The sequence below is a fragment of the Mesocricetus auratus genome, unplaced genomic scaffold (assembly GCF_017639785.1).
Source record: "Mesocricetus auratus isolate SY011 unplaced genomic scaffold, BCM_Maur_2.0 Super-Scaffold_100676, whole genome shotgun sequence".
In the NCBI taxonomy this organism is placed as follows: domain Eukaryota; kingdom Metazoa; phylum Chordata; class Mammalia; order Rodentia; family Cricetidae; genus Mesocricetus; species Mesocricetus auratus.
This window is the reverse complement of record NW_024429266.1, coordinates 144,207,962-144,219,960: the sequence shown is the minus strand read 5'-3', so window position 1 is coordinate 144,219,960 and position 11,999 is coordinate 144,207,962. Positions and strand designations below refer to the sequence as shown.

Here is an 11,999-nt window from a genome sequence, read left to right as displayed (position 1 = left end):
AGGAAGTGAGATGGCTGGGAAGAGAAAGGAATACAGGTGGGAGGAAACAGGAACTTGCTTTTTTCTGCTGTGAAGCAAGTAAGGTAAAGATGGCTTTGAGTTGCTCCTTCTTTGATCTCTCAGCATTTCCCCCTATATCTGACTCCAGGCTCTTATTATTAAGACCTATTGGAACTTGTGTTACATATTGGCACCCAACGTTAAGGTACAAATTCATGGAAAAGATGCTTTGAGGCCACTGGCCCAGGCCTAGTCCTAAGCTGCAGGTGGGACTCCTGCCTGAGTCCCAGGAAAGTAACAGTTGAAATTGAAAAAGAATTGGCTTTGGTGGAAGAGAAATTACAGATTGTACATGTGGATCATGGAAACCTGAAGCTTAACTGCATTCTAGTCATGTTACCCTCAGCATTCTCCTATAGGAATTTCAACACAGAGGGAAGGTATTGTCTGAGAATGGATCTTTTTACCATAGAAACCGAGTAAAAAAATTAAAAGCTTATGTGGAAAAGATCTCTGAGTTGATTCTAAAAGGAAAATTTAGACTTTGTCAATTGGAAGGAATAGATCCAGCAGAAATTATAGTACCTTTTACTGTTATTAAGATCTACTAGAACTCTGTTTTACCTTGTATACTTGCGGTGACATACCATGTGGATCATCTCTTCATATGCTCACTTGCTAGTTGTATGATTTTTTAAAAATAAATCTTTTAAAAAACATTTTATTTATTGTGTATACAGTCTTCTGCCTGCCAGCAGAGGGCACCAGATCTCATTCAAGGTGGTTGTGAGCCACCATGTGGTTGCCGGGAATTGAACTCAGGATCTCTGGAAGAACAGTCAGTGCTCTTAACTGCTGAGCCATCTCTCCAGCCCCATATGATTTTTTTTTTTTTTGGTGAGCCATCTCTTAAGGTCTTTAGGCTCACTCCTTCATTTGAAAAGTGTCTTTTCAGCTCATTTGCTTATTGTTTGGATTACTTGCATTTAAAATTAGTTTTAGATATATATGCATATATATAATGTTTAAAAAGATTCATGCTTTAAATTTCTATGTATGATTATGTTCACTTTAAAATCAGTATTATTTTATTTTATGTGTATGGGCGTTTTGCCCGCATGCATGTCTATGCACCACTTTTGTGCCTGGTGCATATCACCTAGAACTAGAGTTACAGATACTAATGAGCCACCATGTGGGTGCTAGGAACCAATCTCCAGTCTCTTGGGAAGAGCAGTCAGGGCTCTTAACCACTCACCCATCTCTCCAGCTCAAGTTCTTTATATATTTTGGATATTCACTGCCTGTCTGATAAATAACTAGAAAGGATTTTCTCTTCACTCTGCTGATTCTCTCTTTTCAAGACAGGGTTTCATTGTATAGTCTTGGTTGTCCTGGATTTCACTCTGTAAACCAGGCTGGTGTTGAACTCACAGAGATTCACCTGCCTTCTCCTCCCTAGTGCTGGGATTAAATGGATGTGCCATCACCCCCCCCCCCCGCTTGATTGTTTCTTTTGTAGAGCCAAATTATTTCCCCTTAATTTTTCTCTTATAGTTTTAATATTTAAGTCTTACATAAAGGTCTGCAATACATTTTGAGTTGATTTGTATAGAGGGTGAGAGATAAGGGTTTTGCTTTAGTTTTCTGCATGTGTGTATTCAAATTCCCCAGCACCATCTCTCAAAGGGGCTGTCTTTATTACAGTGTTTGTAATACTTTTGAGTGTTGTGATTATAGGTATGTATAACCAAGCCAAATAGTCTAGTGGGCTTAGTTTTATTTCAAACATCACTTGTTCATTGTGGTATATAGGAGAATGATAAACTTTTGTATAGCATTATTTACGTTGCAGCTTGCAGCCTTCCTAGTTTATTATTGGTTTCTGGTGCATTTTGTTGTCACTGTTGCTAATTCTTTTACGTGTCTTTTGAAGAAAATAATGCCTTATTTTTTTTCCCAGTCTGTAGATATGATGCTATTCAGAGTGCTTCTTATTATGCTTTTAAGGTGATAGGATAGTAGCAATGCTTTCTTTTTCATTTTTGAGGTTAGTATTTTGTATCTTCTTTCTCTTTTTTTATAATCTGACTAGAGTTTATCAACTTTATTGACCACTTTTCTAATTTCAACTTCATCAATTTCTGATCTATCCTTATTCTTTTTCTTCTGCTTACTTGGTTCTTATGTTCCCATCTGTTTTTAGCTTCCTAAAGTAGAAGCTTACAGTATCAAATAGAATTTTTTTCTAGTGTATGGTTTCAGTGCTATTTTTAAGCACTGGTTTTTTTTTTTTTGTATCCCACAAATTTCAAGAAGTTGTGTTTTTATTTTTTCTTAGTTCAAAAATATTTTTGAACTTTTTGAGAGTTTTTTTCCTCCTTTGCTTCATGGTGTGTGTGTGTGTGTGTATTTGCCGTTTTCAGCTATCTTTGCTTTGTTTTGCTTGCTTTTTGATACAGGGTCTCTCTACATCGACCCTGAATTCACAGAGATTAACCTGCCTCTGCCTCCCTAGTGTTTGGATTAAAAGTGTGCACCACCATACTTGGTCTTTTCAGTTACCTTTGGAACTGGTTTCTGATGGGGGAAGTTCTTCTGTGTATATGTAAATAAAGCACTGTTGGCCAATAGGGAAGCAAGATAGGTGGGTCTATGAGGATTCTGGGAAATGTAGTGAAGAGAGTCGTTGTCATGTGATCTCCTGGGAGGAAAGGACACATCAGGAGGGTGTCTTTGGAAAGATAAGTCCTTATAAAAATATATATTAGTAATTATGGGCCAATAATTAAGTCAGAGCTAGCCAATGAGAAACCAAGAAAATGGCCAACAGCTTCATAATTAATATAGTGTCTTGTGTGTTATTTGGGGGCTAAAGCAGCAACAGGACCCAGGCAGCTGGTGGGAAGAATGCATGTACAGGTTTCTGCATTAATTCAGCTGTGGTCTGAGAGAAGACACTATATTATTTTTGTATGAAATTGCAAGGGAATCCTTTATGGCCTACGGTATGGCCAATCTTTGTGTGTGTTCCATTTGTCTATTTTTAGATGATTAGTTCTATAGGTGCTGATTATATCCTTTTGATTTGACTGAAGAGTTCAGTTATGCCTTAAAGATTGTTCTGCGTGCTGGATCTGTCCATTTCTGATAGAGGGTGCTGAGGTTCCCAGTAAGAATAGTGGATTCATCTGTTCATCTTTGCAGATCTATTACATTTTGCCTCATGTAGATGACATTGTGCAGAGACTCTCACATTAAGAATGATGTCATGTCAGGGTTTAAATTTTTCATCTTATTTTTTAATTTTGTTACACACACATTTCTTCTTTTAACATACAGGCTCTTTGTGCATATATTATAACTTCAGTTTGGTGTTTTTATGAGATTCCTGAGTATTCAAATGAGAGACTCTTGTGCCTTCCCTTGGGCTCTTTTCTTCCTCCTCCTTCATTCTACTCCTGTGTATTTGTTTTTGTTTCATATTATTATATTTAATATTATTATCCCTTAAAAGTCTGTTTGCTTTCCAATGAGAGGCAGAAAGGGGATGGGTCTGATGGGAGGGGAAGTGAAGAGGAACTGGAAGTTGCAGAGGGAGGGGAAGCCATACAGAACAATTTAGGTATCCCATGGTCCTGTCAAGTGGATGCATAAAGTTAGTCATCTCAATAATCCAGCCCTCTTGCTTATACCTCCTGTGCTTTGGAAACTGATGAATGTTGTTCCATTCTGGCCATTTTAACGAACTGTATGCTCTCAGTGTCCTGGCAGGGAATCTGATCCTGGGTCCTCTTCTTAGAGCTCACTGGTGGCTTTCAGAAGCTAAGCTGTGGTAGAATCAATCATTTCTTTAGCTAGGAAGACAACACTGGGGAGACTGGTTTCTGCTATTTTCTAGCTCTGTGATGTTACATGAGTTAGTAATTTTCTTGAACTCCATTTTCCTCATTTAGCAAGCAGTGAATATCCCACAGATTACAGGATTGTCCTGAGGGTAGTGCCTGGCATGGAAGGCACTCAGCACTTGTGGTTCTGCATAGCTTCATGCTGCATAGCTTCCTCCAAGTCTTTATCCTTATTTTCCTCCATCAGAGAGACTCTAGAACTCTTCCAATTTCACATCTTGGGTCTTAGGTGCGGCATCTGAGCCTCTGGCTCAGAAGCTTCAAAATAGCCTATTGTTCCCTCAAGGTTGTCTTTTGACAGAAGTCACCTGTCTTCTCAGTCACTGAGGACAACTACAGAGAATACTTTGTAGACAGCTGCAGCGTATCATCTATTTTAAATTTAAATAAGTAAAGGAGAAAATTACCTTATGGACTCCTAGTGTTCAGAAATCTTTTTTTTTTGGTAGTACTTTACTTAAATATGCATACCATAAAACAAAACATGAATTCTATATGACTTTAGTACTCATCATGTTAAAGTACAATTTAAATTAAATACAAGTAAGCTACAAATGTAGTAAAATTTTAATAAACAGTACATTTATATGACAAATGATACAGTTTAACTGAAGTGGACATTGTCTATGTTGTGGGTGTGTTTATAGTACTGTGTCATATATCTGATTATTTTAACTTTATCACCATTTATTTTTATCTATAAAAATCTTTGTATAAGCTGGGCATTGGTGGTACACACCTTTAATCCCAATACTTGGGAGGCAGAGGCAGGCAGATCTCTGTGAGTTCGAGGCCAGCCTGGTCTACAAAGGGAGTTCTAGGGCAGGCTCCAAGACAATACAAAGAAACCTTGACTCAAAAAACTAAAAAAAAAATCTTTGTGTAATAAAAAAGAATTATCATATTGGTGCTGGAGAGATGACTCAGCAGTTAGGAGCGCTGGCTGTTCTTGCAAGGACCTGGGCTCAGTTCACATCCCTCCACAACTCCGGTAGTGATGTATTATTTATGATTTGTTAAAGCTTGCCTGAGGATTCAGAAAGCAAAGTCAGCCACAAGCCATAGAAGCCAGGCACATACCTTTAATCCCAGCAGTCAGAAGCAGAGCTGGTGGTATACACCTTTAATTCTAGGACTCAGGATTAAGAGGTAGGTGGATCTTTGTGAGTCCAAGGTCACCCAGATCTACACAAGATTGATCCAGTCTGAAAGAGAAACAGCTCCCACAAAGAGATCACACGCCTTTAATCCCAGCATTAGGGAGGTATATAAGACAGGAGCAAGGTCTCAGGGCTGGCATTCATTCTCCAGCCACACTGAAGAGAGGCAGAAGTTTGAGGCTTGGTGAAGAGCTCGTGGATCAGCCCTTTCAGCCTGAGTTAGAGCTGAGAGCTAGTGACCAGTTGCTTTGCTTTTCTGACCATCAGCTTAAAGTTTGAACCCCAGCATCATTCTCTAGGTCTTTAATTGTATTACACACTCTGATTTCAGGGAATTCAGAACCCTCTCTGGTCTTCTGGGCACGAGCATGCACTTATATATGTGTAAGCAAAACACTGATACATACAAACTTTTTGTGTGTGTGTTTTAAGACGGGGTTTTACTGTGTATCTCTGGCTGTCCTGGAACTCAGTCTGTAGACCAGCCTGACCTCGAACTCAGGAGGTGGAGTCAGAAGAATCAGAAGTTCAAGACCCTCCTTAGTTACATAGCAAGTTTGAGGCCAGCATAGGCTATAACTCTCATATATGCAACAACAATCTTAATTTTTACCTCTCTTTTATATCACAGCTGCCACTCATTCACTTAGTTATAAACATATGTGTGTAAGCACAACCAACATACTGTTGCTGTTATTTTGAACAAAATGTCATCTGTTTCATGAATTAGGACTAAGAAAAACACCTTCATTTATCCTCACTTATTTTTTCTTTACTTTTCAGGCACATTTCTAACCTGTATTATTTTCCCTCTCTTTTTTCCCCAAGGATAATTTCTCACAAACTGCAGCTTGGTGAATTCTTTTCACTAATACTAAATATTTTATTCTACCCTTCTTTTTCTTGAATTCTTTGGAGAAGTTGAATATAACCCTCGTTCTTCCTCCTCTTCTACTTCCTGTTAGTCCTCTCCATTCACTTCCTGTTAGTCTACGTCATCCTACTTTATGAGTTTATGTCATATATGCATAAAAATCTAGCATTCACAAATGAGAAAAGGTGACTTTTGTCTTTCTGAATCTGACTTAATTCACTTAATTTGATAATCTCTTGTTACATCCATTTTTCTGCTAATGATGTAATGCATTCTTCTTTCTGGTTGAACAAAATTCCACTGTGTACATATCTCACATTTCATCTGTTCTTCTGTTGAGACCTCTAGCCTGACGCTGTAACTTAGCTATTGTGAATAATGCGATGATGAGCATTGGTGTGAAGTACCTCTGTGGTATAGTGCTCATTTGCATGCTCCTTGATTTCATTTAGCAGTCTCTTTGTGCCTTCTTTGATTTATTCCACATTATTATAATTATTCTTTTGGATCTTTTTGTATTGTATTCATCTAATTCACTTTCTTTGAACCCATTACTGGGGAAATGGCATTTTTCAGAGGGGTCACACTACCTTGATTTCATGTTTCTTGGATTTCTCCATTGTTACTTGTGTACCTAGGATTGGTTATTTCATTGGTTGGAATTTTAAAAATTCAGCTGTATTTTTTTCAGTTGAAGTATTTGCAGTGTTCTAGTAGGACTAGTAGGACCGAGGTATCATATCTTATACACAGTTAACCGTGAGTGATATAATTTAGTAGCTAAGCTCTTAGTTCATGTGCCAGGATGTTGGGCACTACCCACAATGCCACTTATAGTTTGGAGTGGTGTTGTGGGAATTGTAGCAGCCATTACACTATGTAAATATCACAATATTTAAAACACAGCCATTCCTTTAACTTCAATTACTATTGGGACACAAAGAAACAAGAATAGTACAGAGTGCACTAAGCTATTAGGTAGTGGAGCTAGGAAACTGGCTGAGAAAGGACAGGGATCACTGTTGGGGCAACTGAGAAAAACAGGTAGAAAGATGAGGTCTGGAATGTTATCGGGATCAATAGAGTTTAAGAAAGCCACAGACAATAAAAAACCAAAGCAAGACCATCAAGAGATAGATATACAAATTGGAAGATCTAAAAAAGTAAATGACAAAGTGGGACTGGTGATGTAGTTGGGTGGAATGCAGCCCAACATACAAAGCTCCGAGTTCAATGCCCCCATATATATTATGTAACACATTATCTATATCATATTTATATAATATTGGTCGGGATTTCTGCCTTGAGAGGATGGGTCTTGAATTCCTCCTTTCACTGTGATGTCTCCTGTAGCAGGGGATTTGAAGGTAAAGGCTCCAATTCAAATCTGTAAAACTATATCCCTGGGAATGCAGTGCCCTAGCGGATGGTGGAGTGCGGGTTGAGTTTTGCTGAGTGGCCAGTAGGTGTCAGCATTTCCTCATCTTTTTGGTTCCAGCCCTCTGCATGAAGTAGAATTTTGGGTAGTTCCCACACATTAGTGTTTCATTGTGTACTGGATGATTGAATTTCCATGCTTGGTTTATTACACATTCTTATTACACAAGCTGTGTTTTTTAAGTACAGAATTTTAATAATTGTTAGGACAAAGTGGCAACTTCAACTTCTTTACATGTGAAACTGGAAATGAGAAGCTCCACACTGTTATTTTCAAGGCATCTGTTTGCAGCCGGAAGTCACCAAAACTGAGGCTATTTTAACCCCCACTCACAATGTACCCACAGAACATCATCAGATAACTTATTTAAGTTTTTTTTAAGACCGTCTCAGCCTGACACCAGAATAGCATCAACTTTGACATTTGCTAATCCAGCTACAAAACCTTCAACATACAGTATGTCCTGACTGCAAGATGTGCTGGGGGAAATTGTGCTACAGAACTCTTGGGGGCGGCCAACCAATGACTGGTCCAACTTAAGGTCCATGCCCTGAGAGGAAGCCCACACCTGACACTGCCTGGATGGCCAGCATCCAGAAGCAGGATAGCCCAGAGACCCAGGATAGAACCAAACACAACTGGAAAAAAAGTCAATGAAATGGTTCCTAATGGTATTTTGCTGTACTCGTAGATTGGTGCCTAGCCCAGCTGTCATCAGAGAGGCCTCCTCAGGCAGCTGAGAGGAGCAGATGGAGAGACCCACAGCCAAACACTAGGTGAAGCCAGAGGAAGCCTGAAGAAGAGGGGAGGAAGGACTGTAGGAGCCAGAGGGGTCAAGGACATCACAAGAAAATGGCCCACAGAATCAAGTAAGCAGGGGCCATAGGGGTTCACAGAGATGGAAGAGACACTCATGGAACCTGTATAGTTGCATATAACTCCAGGTCTTGGGTATGCAATACACACTCTCTCTCTTACTCAGAAAAACAGGTTATGGGTTATGGGAAAGGGGAATAATGTCTTCTACTTGCAGATAGCTGGGCATCTGTTTCATACACATTGAAAATTAGATTCAATGTATATGAAACAGAATAACATAAGGATAATAAATAATGAAGTGCCTACACAGATGTAAATGGGAAAATGGCTCCATGTCTGAAAAACCAGCATCACTTACCTCCAGGGAATTACAGGGCTGAGCAGAACTTGTGGTCATGTATCTGCTGAATTGCTTGAACTGTTGGAGCCCATCCTCTACAGCCAACGGCAGTAAGGTATGATGTGGTCTATAACAACCTTCTACCTGTAGCGTGCGCAGCTCTGAGATGCAAGCCTGCAGCCTAACGAAGTTCCCTCTCACTTGCTGCAGAGAAAAATGAATCAAAGACAGAAGTTTTTAGCAACCCAGTGTGCTGGCTAGCTTCCGTCAAATTGGCACAGGCTAGAGTCACCTGGGAAGAAGAAATCTCCATCAGATTGGTCTACTAGCTTGTCTGTGGGGCATTTTCTTGATTAACAATTGATGAAGGAGAGCCTAGCCTCCTATGGGCTGTGACAATTCTGAGCCACTAGTTCTGAGTCATGTAAGAAATCAGACAGAGCAAGCAATGGGGGAGCTAGTCAATAAGGAGCTTTCCTTGGTAATGGTGACTCAGGCCTTTAATTTCAGCACTCTGGGAGGCAAAGGCCAGGGGATTTCTGAGTCCAAGGCTAGACTGGTCTACAGAGTGAGTTTCATGGCTACATGAAGAAATCCTGTCTTGTAAAACCAAACCAAACAACAAAAAAACTCCAAATAATAGATTCGCTTTAGATTCCCTGACTGAAGGATGCTGACAATTTTCTCGGGTCCTCTGAAAGAGCAGTGCTCTTAACCTGTGAGCCATCTCTCCAGCCCCAGCATTTTCTGTTTTACAGCTTTTGGAAAATCACTGTATTGTGTATTTTAGTTTCCTTTTTTTTCTATTTGCATTTCTTGTTACAACTAGGAAGATTTGGGCCTGTTTTGGTTTTTATCTTCCTAACTCCATGTTTATCTGATCCTTCACATTGTCTCTAGCAGTATTTAATTCACCACATGATAGAATCACTCTTCTTGTCTTATGCTCCCTCCCATTGCTCTCAGTTACAGCTGCCACATCATGTTTCTTAGGACTTTATCTGCTGCTTTGACATGATCAAATGTTAGCTACCGAGGATGAGGAAGTAAGCATTAGAGCTAAACTAGAGCATTCTGGACCCTAATAGCTCATTGTAGACAATAAATAATTTCAACAAATTCTTTATTGGAAAATGTAAGAGAATTAGGAAGAGTTTCACAGTGAGGACATTCTTCTGGACTCTTCCTCTGAGGGGGAAATCAATCATTTGGGTTAGAATTATTTATACTCATGTCACAATGGATATAAAAGGAATTCTAATATTTTAATTATGAATTCTCTGTCATTGTTCCTTATAATAAAAGGTTCAGAATTATTTGATGTTACTAAAAAATTAAATGTGAGGGGCAATCTTGGGTCTGTCCTGGATACGATTCCCCAGACGGTATTTTTCTACATTTACATTTTGAGGTGTCTCTGCAGAAAGGCAATGTCAGATGTCTATATAGCTCAGTGAAAACGGAATTAGGGGCCTCGTTTCTTTATAGACTGAGTTGTTTGTGTACATCATGTGGTAGCATCATTCCTGCAATTTTCTTGAGTTTCTAACTAGCATTGAATTTACTGTTCTACAGTAAGGAAATTTTGGCTGGTAGTTTTTCCCGTGAGGAGTCCTAAGTGTGATTTTGTTTTTCAGGACTGACTATAGGCAATTAAAAGGCTTTACCTGACATGCTTCATGGGATGGTAGTGGAAGAGAAATGGTAGTTTCCACCCTAGATTTGGTGCATAGTCATTTCACCACAGTCTCTGAAGGACGCGGCCAAGCACTCAGGCTGCCCTGGCTCATCCTGTTCTTGGGATATTTGCCTTCCTAGCTCTGACACCTTCATTCCTAGGTCTCTGAGGCCTATGGCTATATTCTCAAGAGTTACTGCCAAGACTTCCTTGTGAGAGAAATGGGGAAATGAATACACTTTCTTTATCCTGAGTTAATTTTTTTCCACTGCTAGCCTTCCCTCTTTGCTTTCTCTAATCCCAGGTTGATAAACCACCAAAGCATTTTGCCTGGGGTTCATTCAACAGTGAAACTGTCTCTTCATCTGTGCCAACCATTCTGAGGAAAACGGGTGAGGATAAGTGAGGATAACTGTCACAAGTTTGAGGCCAGCCTAGGCCAGATAATGAGCCCCAGGCCAGCTTGTTGACAGAGTAAGACTGATTTTAGTAAACAAAAGAAATGAAATACAAAAATTTACCACCAGCACACAAACAACAAAGTGGGATGGGGAGCAGGCCCTTTGCCCAGGTTAAACTTTTGACTATTCACTTTCAGGAGGCAGAAAAAAGAACTCTAACTCTTTCCTGTGATTTGTTGGTTCCTTTGGCACCTGGCAGATCAGCTGTTTCCCAGCTTAGTTAAATTCCTGACAAGTTCATGGTTTCCAGTATAAAACTGCCTGCCTTTGCTAATGGAGTGGTTAAGGGATCAATTGATTTAAAAATGGCCACCTGTACTGGGAGTTGCAGGTAGATTAAAGCACCTGAAGAAAAACTATCACAGTGCTTGATACTGAGAAGTTTTTGTTTACCTTTCCAGACCACTGTCTACTTTTCTCCTTTTCTGGTTTTGTTATCTTTGGAGGCCAATCTATAGGAACCAATTCAGTGTGTTTCCTCACACTCCTGCTTTAAAAAGGTGTGTACAATGGGAGGCGCTATCTGGGGATTTAGATGTGGGAGCCCCACTGCCCAAACTGTACTTAGCCGAGCTCAGGCTCTTCGCCACAGCAAAACCCCATTGTCAAGGCCCTTGTACCTACTGCAATGGTCCTGAATAAAATAGTCTATGGTGCTTTAATGAGAGTCACTAACTTTTCTTTAACAAAGGTCACAGATCCCATGAGGCAGCTCTCTTTAGTCCTGGGTGGCCTGGCTGCTGCACTATCTTTTGTTGACTCTGCCTAAAGTCTGCCTTCACTTCTGCAAATATTCTCTTTCTGTGTCTCTGAGAATTTTTCAGATGGCTTGGGTATGCCGTCTGTCCTTGCTTGCAACTTGACTGATTTATATAGCTCCTTGAAGAGCTCCCTTTAAAAAGGAAAATGGGAGTTCTTTTTCCTTTCCCGTATATAGTTCTTTCTCCTCTAGCTACCTTGGTCTCTCTGAAGCCCGATCCTACTTCTAAACACAAGAGGATGACAGGCACCTGCCTAGGTTTTCCTCTTCTGTACTGAGGCTTGGAAACTTAAGGAAGTAGATTGTGACAGCCCTAAGTTCCCCTCATTGTACTACCTGATGTGTGCAGTGTCTTGAGAAGTGTGTGTGTGTGTGTGTGTGTGTTGAGGTCAGAGGTCAACCTTGAGTGTCATGCCTTGGAAGCTGTCTTCGTTTGCTTTCTGTTGCTGTGATAAACACCATGACCAAAAACAACTTGGTGGGGAGGACAGAGTTATTTTAATTTATAGCTTATGGTCCATCCCTGAGGGAAGGCAGGGCAGGAACTCAGACAGGAACTAC

At 40.0% G+C, this 11,999-nt stretch overlaps 1 protein-coding gene across 1 annotated transcript in view; it reads right to left on the bottom strand.

Moving 5' to 3' along the window:
* The window catches only part of LOC101832649 (meiosis 1 associated protein), a 67,421-nt gene that overhangs the window by 52,773 nt on the left and 2,649 nt on the right, over positions 1-11,999 (bottom strand). Inside the window, exon 2 of the mRNA XM_040738678.1 lies at positions 8,558-8,743. Coding sequence (XP_040594612.1) covers positions 8,558-8,743 — 186 coding nt within the window. The remainder of the gene's footprint in view (positions 1-8,557; positions 8,744-11,999) is intronic.